The sequence below is a fragment of the Aricia agestis genome, chromosome 10 (assembly GCF_905147365.1).
Source record: "Aricia agestis chromosome 10, ilAriAges1.1, whole genome shotgun sequence".
Taxonomy (NCBI): Eukaryota; Metazoa; Arthropoda; class Insecta; order Lepidoptera; family Lycaenidae; genus Aricia; species Aricia agestis.
Genome location: NC_056415.1, coordinates 3,221,101 through 3,242,189, shown reverse-complemented (window position 1 = coordinate 3,242,189; position 21,089 = coordinate 3,221,101). Strand labels below are relative to the sequence as shown.

Here is a 21,089-nt window from a genome sequence, read left to right as displayed (position 1 = left end):
GTTTGCGACCGTGTTTCAGGCTGAAGTCTTCGCTATCCTCGGTTGTTCACTAGAAAGCCTGGAGATGGCCCTAGTTAATAAAAACGTTTTTATCTTCTCCGATAGTCAAGCTGCACTTAAAGCACTGACTGCCGCAGAAGTCTCGTCCAAATTAGTTCTGGAATGCATTGAGACGTTAAACATGCTGGGAAGGAACAACAACATCCGCCTAGTGTGGGTCCCGGGCCACAGCAACGTCCCCGGCAATGAAACCGCTGACGAGCTGGCTAGGCTTGGGGCCGAGAGTCTCATATATGGTCCAGAACCATTCTGTGGTATAACTCCCAGTACCACAAAGCAAGTGCTCAAGGAATGGGGTCACAGACTATGCAGGAAGCAATGGGCTGAGACCCCTGGCCTTGAACACTCCAAGGCACTAATTCCTGACTTCAACAAGAAACAATCAGAATTAGTGCTCACCTTGGGTAGGAACCAATTAAAAATCCTTACCAGAAGCCTAACTGGGCACTGCAAGCTCAACAAACACCTAAACAGAATGGGTATTTGTAGCATAATGACTTGCAGATTCTGTGAGGAGGAGGATGAAACACCTATTCACCTTCTCCTCGACTGCCCTGCTCTACTACAGAGCAGGAACAGGCACCTTGGTCGCCACGAATACTCGTCCACAGAGGAAATTCGTGGCACCAACCCCAACCATATCGTTCAATTTATGAGCAGTATAGGGTTGGGGATGATACTCTAGTGCGAAGGAGTCACAATAGATCCTCATGGGTCGCAGTGACGTCAGGGCTACAGTGACCTGCCTTCTTTAAAAAAAAAAAAAAAAACGTGTGTTTACGGATTCTCAATACTTGAACTATTAGTTTATCGATATCATGAACTAAATGACTTTCTTTCCTGTATCACAATGTGCTTCGAAATAATCGACAAATAGAAATATTCAAGAAAATAAACGCACACTACTTGTATGAAAATAAGCACAAAATGGCCACGCGATGAGGGGCTTAGACTACATCTATACTATAATACTTTATCTATGGCTACATGAGTCATTGCCAGTGTCAAGTAAAAAGCGGGTTTTTTTTTGAAAATTTAAGGCTGGGTTGCACCAGAGGCGTGGGTAAAGTTAAAGTTAAATTTGTTTAGTAACGTATTTCGAAATCATCAACTACAAACTTTAGTTAAAATTCATAGTCAAACACAATATCATCAGTGCAGTTAATTAATTTAATCAGTTGATTCAGTATAATGGCAGACGTTCTACTGCTTAGACCAGGCGCGCACTAGCGGCCATTGAAAGTATTATGGTGTGGCGGCTGGTCGCCGTGCGGGCCAGGTGCGCGTGGTCTATGGCGGTTTCATACTAAGGTATCTATCTCGATGGCCGTCGCGACCAGCCTACCTAGCATACGCCAACGAGATATCTGACTCTACATGTTTTCTCGATGTTTGATGGTCTGTCTCTTCATATAGTATAATTAAATTTTGACATTATGAGACGATATAATTAAATTTTGACATTATGAGACGAGTAACTACTCGTCTCATAATGTCAAAATTTAATTATCTCGAGAGTGAGATATCTCGTTGGCGTATGCTAGGTAGGCTGGCCGCTGCGGTTTGGCCGCTAGTGCGCGCCCGGGCTTAGGCCGTGCACCTATTGCGACTTTTTGTAGCGATGCAGTCGCGATACTGTCGCATATTTGCATCGATATAGTCGCGATGCAGTCGCTAACAGACTTACTGTGTGTTTTGTATGGAGTTGCAAAATATGCAACTAACGCGCGTTAGTAGTGATGCCAGCAGTCGTGCGCAAAGTCGTGCGCTTCTGAATAGTCGTGCGACTGCATCACTACTAAAAGTCGCAGTGGGCAAGGCCCTTAAGCGTAAAATAAAAATCGATTTGTATAGTAAAAATATATTTATCAGTTCGTGTTGAGTATCAAAACAACGTCTATACATGCATCTATTAACAGAAACATTTTAATTTACATCAATTTATTTGATTGTTATCATTAACTCATACTACAGTTTACTATAACACTAAACAATAAAATCTATAATTTACACTTTTTATTATACAACGTCAAAATCTAGCTTGTTTATTTTTTTTTAATTTAATTGTTATGCTTTGTTTTATAATATATTACATTACAACAATTATTGGTCGTGCTGCACGCACAACTTTAAGAAGATAGTTCGGCTAAAATAAAAAAGATCTAAGGCGCAGTCATGGGTGCCGGCAGAATACATCAGTGCCGAAACATTACGAATAAAAAATTATTTCCAGTATGTAGACGGCCTTTTATTTCAATAATTCCTGGTGATCCCGAGATTCCCAAGGGGTGCAAGTGCACCACCTGGCACTCCCCTGCCGGCGCCCATGGGTGCAGTGTCCAATTTTTAGGTCTCTTTGGTAGGCCTATTGTTAGATATTGTATGCATGCACCGACTGCCCATTCCTGATTCCAGTTTCGACGAGTAAATTTAAAATCGTGCTCAGCCTATATGAATTAATGTGAATGATGTGTAAGTTTTTATTAAAGTAGGGAATTAATTTGCTTAATTTTATTTGTATTGAAAATGAATTTCCACTAAGAACCGACAGTACAATAAATTTAAATAGCCTTGCAGAAACTGCAGGGCTTAGTGTTTAATTTACAACATTGTTGCCACTATAAAAATATCGTTTTACTGTACATTACATTATAAATAATTATTGTAATAAGTGTAATACATTGATAAAATTATAATTTTATTATTAATGATAATCAATTGGATTTCCATCAACTAATGAACTAAGCGACTTTTTACTTATGTAAAGTGTAATTTATATTGCTGCAGAATATACATACCTAATTAGATAACACTTGTTGCACTATTTAACAGCTTCCTTTATCAATAATAATAATAATAGATATATTTTATTATTGTGATTATAACATCGTTTTATAATATTACATGTAATTAGCGTCTGTTACGTAGTTTTTATCCTCTTTTTTAGCGTCGTTAATTTTTTTTGTAATAAGGACCTCTTTACAAATTTATTTTTAACTTCATCAAAGATAGTGATTCAACGATTCATATTTTTTCAAATATTTAAGGCACATTCATACATAATTTTCTTAAGATTTACGTTTCTAAATAATAATTAACATTCTAGGCTTTGGAAAAGTTTATTTTCAATGTCGTAAACACTTACAAGTCGTTGGTATATCTACGGTTTTCTCATATTTACCTACGTAAAAGCTTAGTAAGTAGCAAATTAGCAATAAGCGTTAAAATAAAGATTTTTGTGTTAAAATGACTAGGTAATTCATATTGTAATAATATGACTCTCAGATGAAAGTTGAAACCCCGTAAGATCACGGGCAAGTCATCATTATGCCTATTTGTCATATTGTAGGTAAGTATACCTTTATACAGCGGCATTATATTAAGATACAGTTTTTTTAAAAGTCGTTACCGGTTTTTCAGTACTTAATATTTTTCGTTTAAACCAACGACCTTCATTTTCTCCTATCTCGTAGGTATTCGTGTACATAGAAATAATTTTCCATTGTTTGCTCGACGTTCGTTAAATAAGCCTATTTATGTATTTATCTATATCAATTTATACATAACAACTTTTTCCATAGTGGTCTTTTGGCTTGAATGACTGGCAACCCAGCCAAGATGGCGGCGTCGAAGGCGTCTTTCAGCTGTTTCCGTGTCTTCGCCGATGTTTCCACGTAGACTGCGTTTATTTTAGACGCCAGAGCCTTTGCCTCTGCCTCGGTGACTGCGTGCTCGCCTCGAGACTGGAATAGGAAATAATTTAGATTAGTTTTAGGTCGATAGTTCGATACTTTACTTTCGCTACCTACTCTTTTTATTTGGTCTCACCTGAGCACCTACTATAATACCTAGGCTATATACGAGCACACGGATCGCCTGTTAGAGATTAAAGCCAGGACACCCACGAGAAGAGGATGAGGGGAGGGTTAAATTAAGGGTATAACATGAAGCTAATATTTAGCTTCGTGGGGTATAACTCGCAGAGACACAAAGCATTTATACAATACTTAGGGTTAGGACTAGTGTTGCCAGGTGTCCCGATTTGCGCGGGATGTCCCGATTTTCAAGGGTCTGGGGACGCGTCCCGATTTATACCTAATCGGGACGCCAAATGTCCCGATAAATCAAAAAGTGAAAAAGAAAATCATAAAAAAAAAATTAAGTAGGTAGGTGCGTAGTTTTTAATTTTTTACTCATCACATAATGTAATGGATAAGAGTGAGAGAGTTGAGACGTGTGTATACATTGCAAACGTCACTCAATCAATCGGTCAATACTCAATTCGGTCGGTCGGTCGATCATTCGGCAATCTGCATTCTTCCATTTCGTTAACGTTTTAAAGTGGTTTTGTGTCTTTAGATTAGAATATTATAAAATAGTAAATAAAAAATTTGGACAACGATTAATTATAGGTATTACGACTTTATTTAAGACTTTAAGACTTTATTTTTTAATTTTCACTAATACAGCAAGCAAGACTGACTACTTGTTTTAGAATAAAGGCATATTTTATATAGATAATATAAAACTAAACTTGCACTATTAATATAGAATGCAATAAATTAAACCCTAATTCAAAACACCTTGTTTTTTTTTGTTTGTCCCGATCTGCAACCCTAAATCCCGATTTTCTTGACCTCATGTACCGACTGAAAACAAATCGGACCTGGCAACACTAGTTAGGACTTAGGTCAGGGTTTCCCAATCTTTTTCAGCTTGCGGCGCAGTTACACGTTCAATAATTTGTCACGGCGCCCTTCGTTATCTAGCAGCTAGCTATTACAAAAATATAAGTACATCATATTATAAATTTATTTTAAAATATTTGTGGTTATGGATTATGATGGAGGATCGACTCACGGCGCCCCTCTTGCCTTTCCACGGCGCACCAGGGCGCCGCGGCGCACAGTTTGGTACATCATATTATAAATTTATTTTAAAATATTTGTGGTTATGGATTATGATGGAGGATCGACTCACGGCGCCCCTCTTGCCTTTCCACGGCGCACCAGGGCGCCGCGGCGCACAGTTTGGGAACCCCTGACTTAGGTCATAACTCTTAGTTCATTTTATCATTTTTCTGAAAGGCTGTGTCCGTAATATGGCTTTTAGGACTACGGTATTGCCTTGCTACCCCATCCAACCGAACTTCTTTTATCTAATTCAATAGTCACTTACTCTCAAACTCTGTATGACGCGCCCATCGAGTGCCAGGTCAGCCTGCGTACCCACTAACACTACAGGCGCGTTGACCCCCGCGACGGCCTTCGTCCACCGCTCGGCCACGGAGCGGAAGGTCTCCGGCCGCACCACGGAGAAGCACAGCATCAGCACATCGGTACCAGGGTAGCAGAGCGCGCGCAGCTCGGACATTGAGTCCTGAAAATTAAACAAGTCTTGTTAATGCCAAAGTTAAGGTAAAGTTAAGGTAAGGTAAGGTAAGGTACCATGTAGGCATCCTAGGCTGCCTTAGGCAGTTGACGGACCTGCGTCGTGTGGTCGGCTTATGTCAATTTAGCTGTGATCGGTCGGATGGATTTGACATTAACGCGACCTTAGGTCTGCCATCTGCCTAGGAATCAATCTTCTCTGATAGTACAATATTCTGCCTAAAATGTCGGAATCCGCAGCTAGTAAAATTTGTAACAAGATAGGGACGTAAATAAACATTTATTGAACACAACTACAGTTTCGCATTCAAACAAAAGTGTGTAGAAACAACTGTCTAGCTAAAAATGATTTATGATTTATGCGTAGACTTAACTCAGAAAATATTAGATTTAGGTCGTGGCCCGTGAGCCAGTATTTTGTATTCCCAATTATTATCGCTATCGGTATATTTTGGCCCGCACAACAAGGACAAGATTGCAATAGCATACTCTATGGCCTATGCGTTCTTTCATGCGCACGCACGTATCAGTTATTATGGTTCTTATTATAATGGTCATGCATTGAAATTCAACAAAAGAAGTGCGAGCGAAACATCTATAACAATACTTAACTTAGCTGATGACTCAGTTGACAGTTCAAAATGTAAGCATATTATTTTTAATCCCAACGTTCTAACTCCTCAGTACAAAAGACCGTAGCCGCCTACGACCAACTTGCAATAAATTTTTTGACTGTTGCGTTGTACTCACGTTATGTCATACTTAAAATCTATACTAATATTATAATTTTGCAGAGTTTGTTACTTTGTTTGTTTGTTTGTTTGTTTGAACGCGCTAATCTCAGGAACTACTGGTCCGATTTGAAAAATTCTTTCAGTGTTAGCTAGCCCATTTATCGAGGAAGGCTATAGGCTATATTTTATCACGCTAAGTCGGATAGGAGCGAAGAAATAGAGGAAAATGTGGAAAAACGGGGGGAAATTATTTGAAAGGGCTTATTTGAAAGCGCTAATCTCAGAACCTACTATTCCGATTTGAAAAGTTATTTCAGTGTTGGATAGCCTATTTATCGAGAAAGGCCATAGGCTATATTTTATCATTCTACGGCTAATAGGAGCGAAGAAATAGAGGAAAATGTGGAAAAAACGGGGGAAATTATATGAAATTGCTTATTATCTTAAGATTCTTAAGAACTACTGGAGCAATTTTTATGTTATTTGGCAAACATGAAGAATGGACCACGTTAAGGGACATAGGCTATTTTTTTGCGGAATGTACGGTCGCGTGAAATTCCTAAATTACGCAAGCGAAGCCGCGTGGAACATCTATATAATATAATAAAATGGTAGGAAAGTCAATGCTGTACATTGAATATTTTTGTACAATAAATAATACTTCGGACGTGATCTACTATACTAACGCGAACGAAATCGCGGGCAACAGCTAGTATATATAATAATGGTCATAAATTCATAATGTATTTTAACTTTAAAGTCTTACACTTAAGTATAGCCCAAAGGAGAAGAATTTTGTGCACTCCTATCTGAAATCCGACGCAATAAATTAGGCTTCGAAATTGTCGTATAAAAATTTATATTTATTGCCATACCATGGTGAAAGTTGTGCCATAAAAATGCAACAATTGAATCAGTTTCGTTGCGATATCAAATGGACAGCAACAGTTGTGCAATTACAAAAACTGCCCGAGGTGTTGGACGTGTTAAAATGCCAATAGTAGCAGAAGCGATCATCCTCTGATGATCGCGAAAGATTGAAAGCCACTGGATTTGTTTTAGGCTGAAGTAGGCACAAATATATTTAGGGGATAGCGCTAAAGGGGGTTTTTTTATTGAAAACATAATATTAAATTATACATACCTTTTTTTTTTTTTTTACATGGGGAAATGCGTTACGCATCCCTGGCGGATTGGGGACATCGGCCGGGGTATGTGGGACTCTCCGAGGAACTACCCACTAAAACCCCATGGTGCTCAACTCACCGCTTAGGCAAAGTTACGATACCTAATATGCAGCAAGCATGAAAAATTGAAAACTAAAAAGCCTGAATAAGAGGACTGCAGTAGTTTTCAAGTACTTTCAAGATTAATTTTCTTCTGTTTTATTTTCTGATATTTACTCTAGTGTTTAATTAAGTACTGTTAGACTAGACAATCGACTTGAAAACGTAGCTACTAGCTAGGACATGACATCAATTAATTAATTATTATTATTAGGTACTCTATCAGATATTGGCCTATTTGAGCCATTTTGAGCGAACCCGTACTTAAAATAATAATTTATTTTTCAAAAAAATTAAACTACCAGCTGTAGGCAGTGACCAGACAAATAATAATTAATAATTTAAAAATCAAATAGTCAAGTAGCAACTAGTACTATTTCGGCAAAAAGATGCTGAATCGGCGTATGAGAAATTGAGAATAGGCTTTGTAGGCATTTTTTATGATCGCAATTCGCAGGCATTCAAGTAAGTACATCATTTTGTCGGGGAATTCTGAACCATACGCCAAAAGTAACAAAGTCGATTTTAAACGCACTTTTCTGTATACGTGAGCTAGGTTCTCAGCGTGTGATCGCAGGTGCCTCGGCCAGGTGACACGGTATTAGACACGTGCATCCACCATCTGCTATCGAATTTCTATCAAATCCACGACAATCATTTCTTGCACAGATTTCTATCGATATTTTTTTTTGCATAGCCCACAGACAATGTAGAGTTTGTTAGGGGAAAGGAAGCGCGTGGGAATTTTGCGTTAGTTTTTTAATTATAAGCACAGAATATTTTATAATTAGGTTTTGTTTTGAGTAATAAAACAGTTAGGTAAGTATTAACAATTTGCATATTAAGATTCTAATTCAATGTTTAGAATTTAAGATTGCGGAAAAAAGCGATTGCGATTGCCAACATTTTATTAGGCGATTTCTAAAAGACTAGGTATAATTTCTAATTAATTCTTCTGCGGTCAATTATAATATTTATTTCTTAAAAATTACTCTTATTAAGAGTAATATAGATAATAATAATATCTATCATTAAATAGGGATGCCCCACGCTTCTGCTATATCGATAAAAAATATTGACACCTGCTTACCTGGCCGGCAGTATCACAGATTTCCACGCACACGGGACGGTCGTCAACAACCACCACGACTGAAAATAAAAGAAAAAATAACAATTAATAATAATATTATGTAAAAATACATTCACGGATAACGAAACCCCTAAGATCAGCTATTAGCTACATAGCTGACCTTATATTCCCAGGCTTAAACTTCGACAAGAGAGCTAATAAGGTTAAAAAAATTACAATGTAGGTACGATTATCATTCAGTTGCATTGCGTGATCTTAAAGAGAAGTTTTCTTTTTAAATTGATAAGACGAACATTTTTCATTTGTAAATTATAGTGTTGTGCAAACAAATAACGGTGAACAATTGTTTCGTACCGGTAATAACGATAATTACCGACAATTAACGGTAACTCCAACACTCACGGACGGATTGATGACTAGTTTATCGACAAGAAAGAACACTGATTTACCTAAAAGTAGATTTTGGTAGAGCAAGTTCAAGATTAGATTCTTTCTACGTAGTTATTTATCAAGCAGCTACATAATGATGAGCAAATGATCAGGAATTAATAAATATCTAAATTACTAATATCGATAAAGAACCTGCATCACATCCCTATTTTATAACAATTTGCGCAGACTGGTTTTAATTATTCGTGGTCATATTATAATATTGCCATTTTTGTCGTTTTTAGTATACTTACGATTTTTTTAATAAGTATGTAACTTACATATTTAAAAAAAGATAACACGATGTTTAACCTAGGGTTAAAACGTAAATTGCCAACAGAACAGTTTTAATGGAACGTATCGAATGCTGGCTTTAAAACATTATGTTAGCACATAATGTTTTAGGGCTTAAAGGTATAAGGGGTAGTGGGTACAAAAACAGGGAAGCCCTATAATAAATTAGGCCCTTGTAAAACTCGTTTTGCGTCATAATGCACGACCTCTTTTCACTGGTGCATTAAATCAACATTATCAGTACACGCCACAAGGATGTGTTACATTGCGTCTTTTAACACAAAGACGGCCTTGTGATCCTCGCAAACAGGCAATGTATGATGGTGTTCGCGATGTTTTAGTTTGTCCGGATGTGGGCAAAATCATCTAGTGCAAAACCAACATCCGGGGCATTGTACAGAACCTGAATCGCGGGTATTGTTTGACTTGTTATACTTACACCTTTGTTTCAAGCTGGAAAAGGCTCTTACGGCCGCAGTCAGAGACATTAATGATTACTTAAAATTATAATAAAATATGAAGTTTATATCGAAATCTTCATTGAACGGAATCATGAAATCTCTGAGTGGGCCGTCTTTCCTTACATGAGCGAATTTTGGGATTATAAAAGAACTCTAATAGCTTAAACATGAAGGGGCTCTTGATTCTTGACCTTGAGTCACCTATCACCCAGGTAGGGTGATAGGTCACTGAATCAAGAGCCTAAAATACATATTTAACGCGAAATTCACAAGCCATAAAAATATAATCAAGTTAGTTAACTCCTAAAATGTAAATAACATTCTTATAACTTTCACCCCAACTACAGTAATAATAGGTAACATTGGATAGTAGGTTTATGAAGATTTTAGACGTAAACACAACAACACACGAGTGGTCGACAGTCGTAACTCGTAACATTTCAGTAGTTCAATGTCAGACAGTTGTTAATTGTTATCACATATGTAAGAGGATTACATTACTATGACTTCCTGAATTCATGTTTAGCTCGCGCTATCTCTGAAATTAAACCCACTTTTAATAGTTTATACTGTTTATATGACAAGATGACGCCCACAACTCTGTTGCACCTAGGGTTGCCAGGCCCATTCACTGCAGGACTGCCGTGCAGTCCTGCCGTGAATGGGCCCTTTAACGAAAAGCCGGAAAAACAGCCAGCTTGGCCGGACATTTGTACAAAAAGTCCTGCTATCGAGTAAGTACTAAGAATCTGAACTCTTATTGCTATCGAGTATTCCTACAAACGTTCGTAATTTACTGTTTTATTAAAACAATTTTACATACAATTTTACATTTTATTACGTGTAAAACCTTCTAAAATTAGTAGATTTTCATATAAAATTATTGATTCAAAACTGTACAAAAGCCGTACTTCTCTTAATTTTGGCCGGAGTCCGGACACGCAATCAAAAAGCTTGACTGTATTAGGCTTTCTCAAAATTAGCATAGTCTTGGCGACCGCAATTTTATGACCGCAGTAATATAATAATAATATATTAATAATATTAATGATACTGTATTTTTGCGACCTACCATTCCAATTTCCAACTCTACGAGGAACACGTATACACCCTTTTAAGAATTATCACTTAGTTTTGTTACATCCTGTATAGCTTTGTCTGCGACTATAATAATATTATTAATGTCTAAAATCCGGAGGCTAGACTAGGCTCTATAAAGGCTCTATTTTATAATAATAGCGCTGAGCTCTATTTTCGTAACTAGTTGTTCAGAATATAATAAAACAAATCCGATTCCGAAAATATAGGCCCAGTTTTGCTGCCCCGCCTACTACTATCTACATTTTTACCAATAAATCTAATTAATAAATTATTCTTTTTTAATTAGATAAGTGTTTGCATGTCGATTTACATTTTAAATTAGTATCCAGGGATATAGCGTTTTAGGCCAGCGCGACGTCAGATTAATAAGTCGAAGTGAATTTTATAGTTATCTAACAAAAAATTTAAGCAAATACCTCTAGTCTAAAGTCTAGGTAAATTTATTGCTTATTTGAGTCTTACTAATATAGTCTGAAATAATCAATCGACAAGACGTTCTAAAAATCATTTTGTAATTCAATTAACTTCGTAATTTGAAAATCGAAAGTATTTTTTCATCACCTCTGTCACCAGTGGCGTAACTATAGGGTGGCAGGACTGGGACCTAAGAGGGCCCCGAGGCCACGACTTCAGATTTTTTTAACGTTGTATCGGAGTGTTTTATTTTACTTGTAAAGATTTTTTTAAAATTACTGTTGTTAGTGTTAGAACATACTTATATAAATAGGTTATTAAAATTAAACTAAGTAGAACCTGAAGATTTGCCTCACAGATTTTTACTGATAGGGCCCCATTAAAAGTATTTGCCACGGGCCCCAGATGGTATAGTTACGCCACTGTCTGTTACCTACCCAAAGATTTCTCAGACAAAGTATAAATTACTTTTACATTAAGATTACATTGATATGTAATTTAAAACTTTCACTTAGTGCGAAATCTCATTTCTTTTACTTTTTGTCGACATTTTGCAAGAGTGACGTGTCGCAAATGCGTTGATAAAGTTATGTAGACTCGTACGAACAGTCACGACTCACGATTCGTAAGTTTGGAGTTTCTGTTGATATGAGCTAATTTTTAAAGAAATGACGAAATGACGCAACCCATGAATATTACTATAAAATAAGTAGATGGTTTATAATAATATAACAACAGTACAAAAGAATTACGTTAGATAACTCTCAATTTATATAATTTTATTTCAGTTGTTAGCAACTGAATTTATTTCTTCATTATAAACTTAATGACCCTGTTAAAATGGGAACTTATTTTAAACAAAGGTTACGGTTTTCGTGACTTTTTGCGTGCAGGAAACAACTTAATACCACGAGTGTTGATGATATCGGTGACATTTTATGATGCAGCCTTCAGTGCTGACCTTTTCAAAGGACCTATGGCCTCTTTGTTACTGTCTTTTTAACTCGGGATTCGCAAAAGAAAGTAAAAAGTTAAATTACTCTAAGTTTAGATAATATTATAGTGACAGGATTTAATAATCTTTTTATTGGCTGCTCTTCACTTTAACAAGATTTTTTGGTCTGACAAACAAAATGGTTATCAGCTTCAATTACATTTCTTTTCGCAGGATTAAATCATTGCCCTAACCTTTGCGATGGCCTTATATTAGGTCAAGTTTCGTGAATTTGTAGCGCTAAGCAACGTTTCAGCAAGATATTGGCTAATTGGATACCATTAGCGTCACATTTTCGCAGGATATCGGAGACTTTTGACGTCTCCAACCTTTGTAATGAACCTGTAGCCCATTTTGATATTCGGACTTTGTAGATGCTTCTAAGTAGTAGTGCCAACTTTTCTACAGAAACACAGAAAACCGGCGTGAAACAGCGCTTGCGCTGTGTTTCGCCAAGTGAGTGAGTTTACCGGAGGCCCAATCCCCTACCTTATTTCCTTCCCTACCCTCCCCTATTCCCTTCCCTTCCCATCCCTACCCTCCCCTATTACCCTATTCCCTCTTAAAAGGCCGGCTACGCATCTGCAGCTCTTCTGATGCTGCGAGTGTCCATGGGCGACGGAAGTTGCTTTCCATTTCATAAAAAAAATCGATGTCTATCAGACGAGTGGGTAATAATATTTGCATCACATTTTTGCAGGATATCGGAGGACGGAGACATTTGACGTACCTCAGACCTTTGCGATGAACCTGTGGGCTGTGGCCCATTTATGCAGTTTATTATTTCAAAACTTCAAGCTTATAGGATCCACTAGACGCTTTAAACAACCTCAACAGGACATCAGCCTATGAGTCGAATGGGTACCATTTGCGTAACGTTTTCGCAGGATATCGGGACTTTTGACGTCTCCGAACTTTGCGATGAACCTGTGGCCCATGTATTCCATATATAATTTAAAAACTTCAAGCTTAGGATCCACTAGACGCGCTAAGCATCCTCAGCAGGACATCGGTCTATCAGACGAGTAGGTAGCATTTACGTCATATTTTCGCAGGATATCGGGGATATTTGACGTCTCCGACCTTTGCGATGAACCTGCGGCCCATTTATGCCGTATATTATTACAAACATTCCTAGAAGTGGATCCTTCCACTAGACGCGCTAAGCAACTTCAACAGGACATCAGCCTATGAGTCGAATGGGTACCATTTGCGTCATATTTTCGCAGAATATCGGGGACATTTGACGTCTCCGACCTTTGCGATGAACCTGTGGCTCAATTGTGCAGTTTATTAGCTCATTACAGCTCGACGGAGAGGCGCCACGCTCGCATTTCCCGAACAAAGAGTTAATGACCTATTGACACGGAATCACTGGGTCGCTATAAATAGATAATATACGTTACTCCAGTTTTGTTTTTTTTTAATCCTAATTCCTAGACGAGAGTTAAAAGTTCTAGTTCCAATGGATCTGGCAGAAGAGTTATTTTTTTCTTTTTTAGGGTTCCGTACCAAAGGGTAAAAAACGGGACCCTATTACTGAGACTTCGATGTCTGTCCGTCTGTCTCCAGAGTCCAGGCTGTAACTCAAGAACCGCTATAGCTAGACTTCTGAAATTTTCACAGATTGTGTATAATATTATCTGTTGCCGCTATAACAACAAATACTAAAAATAAAATAAATTAAATATTTAAGGGGGCTCCCATACAACAAACGTGATTTTGCATATTTTTGCTCGATATCAATAACGGCAATACATATTAGGCACTTGAAATATTCACGAAATACTCAGTTTTGTTTGTAATTTAATACTTAATTTATAATAAAATTTAAATAAATTAAATAATTAAGGGGAACTCCCAAACGAAAAACACAATTTTCAGCCTGTTTTTGCTCTATTGTGGTACGGAACCCTTCGTGCGCGAGTACAACATTTGGCCGATTTTTTTAATTTGCTTTAAAAAAGTATAGAACTACGACGTAGGTATGCTCTATCTGTCAGATAAGTTATGGATTGCCTATCTGGCACTTATCAGTAAGTGGTGAAACAGGCCCTCGGGACTAAGGAGTAAGTAGACCTGTTATACAACTTAATTTAATAAGAAACTTAAATTATACTGGCCAAAAAGAAAATATTATGAAAGCAATGTTTTTAAGAGGCTTCCTTCTAATTGGATAAGTCCATAAACTTACCTACTACCTACCTTCATAATGAATTTACTTAGTTAAAATATTCGTTTTGCGTGTCGTATTTAAAAATACATCATTTTTCTGGGCGTTAATACTCGTTAACCTTTAAGCACATTCGTTTTGATGGAATTTGGAAATAAAAACGATTACGGAGATATTATATTATCATTTCTCTGCCTACGCAGGAGCGTCTTTTTCCGTGTTTTACACTTTACAAAATATATGGACATTTTATATTGTGTCTAAAGAAAGTCGATCTACTTACATAATATTATATATAATGTATTATAAAATATGAGAAAGTGTTTCTAGACAGAAAGAAAAAAATCGGTGTGACATAGGCAGGCGTCTATGTTACTCCGTTTGTTGCCTCTTTACGCCTAAATCACCAAGTTGATGTTGAGACAGTTGATGAAATTTTATAAACAGGTAACTACCCTAAATAGTAAATCCCGGAAAAGGAATATAACGAGCAAACCAATTTCGGCGCAACAAATATGCGAGCAACATGTAGAAGTAGAAAATTATACTAATTTTAGGTATCTTTACTGTCTTCTCAAGTTTGTTCATACCAAAGCTAAGGTATATACATATAACCAAGTTAAGTAAATTAAATCATTTAAATAAATAAAAAAAACAATGATGAGAACTTCTTACAAACATAATATTAATATCAAGCTACGAATAATAATATCAAGTTAATGATTTGCCAAGGTGATTGAAGGTGCTGGTACTGGTAGATTTAGTGATACTTGGGACCTATAAGTTACAAGAAAAAAAAGCATTTTCAATAACTAAAATCATCAAAATCAAAATTGGAGGTAGGTAACATCAGAGGAGAACTTGAAGGAAAGTGGAAGGAAGAAAATGGTTTGGGATTCCTCATCTCATCATTGCGCACACATCACACGGCACACCATACATTGTCAGAAAATACTCATAGGGTTTCCCGGGACCAGAAGTATCTACATACCCATCTAATTCTGTTCAGACTTCAGCAGGGCTTATTTAGGTTGGGTTGCACCAACTAACTTGAACTGTAACTTTAACTTTAACTATAACTACAGTGCAAAATGTCGAATCTTTGGTTAAAGTTAAATATGGCGTCCAAGGAAGCTATATTTAACCTCCGCTCATACGTATATCTGAAAATTTACTATGTTTTACAGTGTTATATTAATTTTCCTGACGATTTTTACGGATAATTCAATTTCTTATACCCTCAATTCCGTTACCTGTAGCTTCAATAAAAAAAATAAACGCAACAGACATCTGTGAATTTCTCCGGTTAAAGTTAAAGGACGCCTTATTTAACTATAACCATAACTTTAACTTTAACCACGCCTCTGGTGCAACCCAACCTTAATCAGGCAAACTTATGCAGAAATTGACGTGTATTACGTACGGGGGGAAATAAGAATAAAAAATCTCTTCAGCAGACAGCAGCAGCAGTTGAGGCGTCAAGAAGAAACAGTCAAGAAACTTCGTGTTTAAATAAAATAATATTAGTAGGTACGGAATATTCGAAATTCGAACCCTTGCGTTTAGTATCTACTCAAGTAAAGAAAAAAAGAAAATTCAAATTTTCTTATGCCTAATACGTAAAATATGCACAGAAATACAGAAGAGCGGTTGAGACGAAGGTTGAAGGGCCACTCAGAGTCAAGTGTCAGAGAAGTCGGAAACGCCAGAAATAAAATTCTCGACCTAGATTTTCTGATGTAGCCATTACACCATGATTGTTATGTATGTGAATAGAATAAATTTTGAAAAGGAAAAATTAATAAGTGTTACTTTAGGGTCCGCACGTTTACATACAGTTCATACCTGAGCATAATACTTTTTAAATATATTATGGTAAAGTGGCCCGTGTCAGAGACAAAAATCTAAAAAAACCATTAAAAACACCTGTTTTTAAAAGCCTATAATATTAACTATTATTATGACTGTTGTCCTGCTGGGCGCGAGTGTAGCGAGAGGAGTGGAAGATTTTTTACCGGAGGCCCAATCCCCTACCCTATTCCCTTACCTACCCTCCCCTATTACCCTATTCCCTCTTAAAAGGCCGGCAACGCACCTGCAGCTCTTCTCATGCTGCGAGTGTCCATGGGCGACGGAAGTTGCTTTCCATCAGGTGACCCGTTTGCTCGTTTGCCCCTTAGTTCATAAAAAAAATCCTAAGAGACACCTTTGTCTCCTACGAGGCTACGATCTTTCATTCCTCTCGCTGTAGCGCAACTGTAGGCCAACCTGACTTCTATCTAGCATACTGCATATCACTTATTAACTTGCTTATTAAGAACAAGTACTAATAAAGTTTTCCCCGGTTGTTTCCCTTTCAAAAACTAACATCCTCTAATTCTCTTGAACATAATATAATGCAAGCTAAAGTAAACTAAAGTCATAGGGAAATTAATTAATTAATAACCACGTATATAATTTACTGTTGAGACAAGGTAAAGCTTAATGAATACCAACGTTAATAACATTGGTTGCTGAAAAAGGAGTCCAAGCGCTATTAATTAAATATTCGCCTTTAAATTGAGGTGACATAACTATTGTTACCTGGTTTTGGTCATCCATTGTCGAACGTCCTTGCAGGGAGTATGTTCGGGTAGTCACATAATTAACATGATTACCGGGGTCACTGACCGCAATAGCCTCAATTAGTCTTCATTGTGTAAGGTGTGAAGTTAGCACATAGACACTACTGAGTATTATTAACCAATAGCTTATGCTATAAGCTACGTGCTATACAGTATAAGCCTTATAGCACAGAATATATATTAGTAGTACCAATTTATAGTAACACGTTCAAAAAAGATAAGTTAAGACTACTCAGATCTGAAAAATTTACCAAGACATCAATCAAAAAGGACGTGTAGATTTTGCGCGACAAAGATATTTCTGTCAAATGTTTAACCCAGTAGCCTAATAGGGTAGTTTTAAATTATAACCCAGTGTGACGTAACGAATGGTGAAATTGGGAGTGGAAGTGGGAACCCAGAACGTACGGAAAAGACTGTAACTTCTAGATACAATAATGTCACCGAAAACGGACCAGTAATATAAAAATCTGTAATGTCAGTACTCATGCGTAATATCATTAAATCGTCAGCCAAAATCGGGTTATGAATCATAAACTTTTCGCTCAATAAAAACTTATGGAAGTGAACTTTAAGATTCATTAGCCGCATTTGCTGAATTCGAAGTATCTGGACCATAAGATGCTTCAGACTTTAATGACAGTATTATAAAGATTTCAAACGGTAGAAATTACAATACTTCTACAACCTAGGCTTAAAATCTAATCTTGACTCTTGATAGTCTAGGTGGGAGTTGGCGCAAGTGGACTATAACTGCAAACATGAAACAATGTATAGTGTAGAGCTCTTAGACTCCTCTGGTATATGGAGTTATGCAGCGTTACTAAATTACCATTAATTACGACTTACGAATTACGATCTAACTACATTGTTTGTTAAAATGTAAACGTGTCTTAATTTCGCTTATATGTGACTAGATGTCCCGCGCGGCTTCGCCCGCGTAAATTAGGAATTTCACAGAAACCGTACATTTTCGAATAAAAATAGCTATAAATACTCCTTTCACGTGGTCTACTCTATATAAGTGCCAAATATTGCTCCAGTAGTTCGTGAGATAAACCCTTTCTAATATTTTCCCCGTTTTTACCACATTTTCCTGAGTTTCTTCGGTCGTATTAGTCTTAGCGTGATAATATAATATAGCCTATAGCCTTACTCGATAAATGAGATATCTAACACTAAAATAAATTTTTAAATCGGACCTGTAGTTCCTGAGATTAGCGCATTCAAGCAAACATACTCTTCAGGTTTATAATATTAAGTAAAGATTTTTTTAAATTATCGCTTGACAAACTCGAGCCTCGATCTGAAAGACTATGAAAAGGCTATCATAATCATGGGACGATGCATGGTATAATATTATGGAAGTGATGATTATGATGAATGTAATTTGCATAGTACTAGCATATGCTTTCCGTTCTTAAAACAACGCCGAAACTCCCAAACTTGTATCTATAAAGAATCAGGAGTTCTCTCAGCACCTTCCGAACCACGGTATACCGGGTATACCTCGGTGCAAAATCTTACTTATTTGTAGCATATGCTTAGAATACTTCTCACGAAACCGAAGTCACCACATGTTTCCCCATAAATTTTGAGGAGTTCCCTAGATTACTTATGGATCCTTCATCAGATCACCACTTTTGTGAATATAATACCAAATTGGGATGATACCCTACATACCAAAAGAAAAATTTTGAAAATCAGTTAACAAACGGCGGAGTAATCGTTGAACATAAGAAAACGAACAAAACACCTCCCCCATTTTGAAAGTCGGTTAAAATTGTAGCCTATGTGTTATTCTGATGTATAAGCTATATTATTGTAAAGTTTCATTAAAATCCGTTCAGTAGTTTTTGCGTGAAAGAGTAACAAACATCCATACATCCACACATCCATACATCTATACATCCATACATCCAAACAAACTTTCGCCTTTATAATATTAGTAGGATTAGTAGGATTAGTAGGAAGTAGGAAGTAGGACTAGTAGGATTCTTCTCATACATCAGAATTTAGAAATCATAATATAGATTCAAATAATAATTCTTACTTATATCATCTATTTATCTTTATTCTCGTAAGGTATTACTAATAAATGGAACAAGATTTTCTAAATTAGGTGAAGCCCGGGAAAGGAATTTGCGGCCAAGAATAGAATTCTCGGTATCAGTTATAATTCATACAGCAAACCACCTACGAAGCCCTGCCTTGTAGGGCCAGTACAGGGCTTAGTCACAGTAAACTTTAATTACTGCATGCAGTAGGCGCCACGCTGTGATTTGTAGAAGTCAGGACTGATTTTGCTTATAGCTTTTTTGACATAATCGCTTTGGTTTCTATAGGTTTCTGTTCTAATCGTTGTAAATGTCCAAGAAATGTGAAAGAATAGAAACGCTGGCAGTTATTGCGGATAAACTGACAGATTTCCTTTGTTAATCCATCACCTTTGTCTACGGTAAGAAGAAACCTTTATATGTATATGGTGGCCATGCTAAGCCTGCAGGAGTTTACATTACATAAAATTATGAAAAATTGTGTTAATTAGTGGACCATGAGCGCAAAAATTTTGTGCTGTGACTTCTGTGTGTGCGCAAGGTTGATGCTACCGCACCCTATATTTAAAACTTGTCAGATTAAAAACACGCCAGAAATCCACAAAAACGTCGCTGAATTACAATTTACAACCATACAACCATTATTGTCTTTAAATTATCGCCAGAAAATTGAATCTGAAATTAAACAAGTAAAAAATCAATTACCCTCCTTGAGTAAGATTAAATTTTAAGGTCAATAGCCTTCCAAATTTAAAAACAATGACGCAATGATTAATATTTGACGCGAAGAAGCGGCAGGTGACATTTTATGAGACAGGTGGCCGACTATCCAACATAGCGGTGAAATTGTGTATCGAATTCAGAGACAAGTTAGAAAATGGTTTCATGAAAGCCGAGAAATTATAATTTTTAATAGAAACTTAAAATAATATCGTTATAAATGCCCAAACTTTGCAGTAAATTCTTCCCCTGTATAACTTCTAGTGCACATTAGAAAGAAGCAGCTTTGCTAACAAAGCAAAGAAATAAAACTAGACTAGAAAACTTTTATAAATTTTCGGTAATTCACTCATAGAGTAGTATTGAAAAGTAATTGATAAAGAACTAACCGCCGTACTCAGAGACATTTAATTATGATTAACCTTCAATTTAATTATTAAGAGTTTGACAGATAATGTATGGGGCTTATGTCAAAATTTTGAATTAATTACAATTCAGTCATTAATGTTCCAACTTCCACTCTGAGTGAAGCTGTAAGAGTTCTACTAAATAATAAGATTTTTTTTTTTAATGAAATAAGGGGCAAGCGAGCAAACGGGTCACCTGATGGAAAGCAACTTCCGTCGCCCATGGACACTCGCAGCATCAGAAGAGCTGCAGGTGCGTTGCCGGCCTTCTAAGGGGTAATAGGGGAGGGTAGGGAAGGGAATAGGGGAGGGTACGGAAGGGAATAGGGGAGGGTACGGAAGGAAATAGGGGAGGGTAGGGAAAGGAAAAGGGTAGGGGATTGGGCCTCCGGTAAACTCACTTACTCGGCGAAACACAGCGGAAGCGCTGTTTCACGCCGGTTTTCTGTGAGGACGTGGTATTTCTCCGGTCGAGCCGGCCCATTCGTGCCGAAGCATGGCTCTCCCACGTCAGAATTCTGAGATATTTATAAAAATAATATCATACGATCTCTAATTTTACAAGCATTGTTGTTGCTTACAAAGCGGAGAATAGGTCATGAAAACAGGCACGTTGCGCGTTTTTCGCTCTACTTTTTTGCTCTATTTTCAACTACTGTTTTCGCTTCTTACAAATGAAGACAGATGATATTTATAAAAGCTACAATTAATTAAAGTTTAAAATTGGTTTGTTTAAGAGTTCCTAGCAAGGTGAAACGCCAGGTGTACGTAACTAGTATGAAATAAACACAAACATACTGGTTTCGGACACCTGTTACAACCGAGATCGGCGCAAACCGGCGATCTTAGATGATC

The 21,089-nt window shown here is 36.9% G+C and overlaps 1 protein-coding gene across 1 annotated transcript in view; it reads right to left on the bottom strand.

Moving 5' to 3' along the window:
* Window positions 1-3,479: 3,479 nt before the first annotated feature.
* Window positions 3,480-21,089, bottom strand: part of LOC121731350 — a 37,550-nt gene continuing 19,940 nt past the window's right edge. Inside the window, exons 2-4 of the mRNA XM_042120751.1 lie at window positions 8,561-8,619; window positions 5,239-5,439; window positions 3,480-3,803 (exon numbers count right to left, since the gene is read on the bottom strand). Of these exons, the coding sequence (XP_041976685.1) occupies window positions 3,612-3,803; window positions 5,239-5,439; window positions 8,561-8,619 (452 nt within the window). The 3' untranslated portion in view covers window positions 3,480-3,611. The remainder of the gene's footprint in view (window positions 3,804-5,238; window positions 5,440-8,560; window positions 8,620-21,089) is intronic.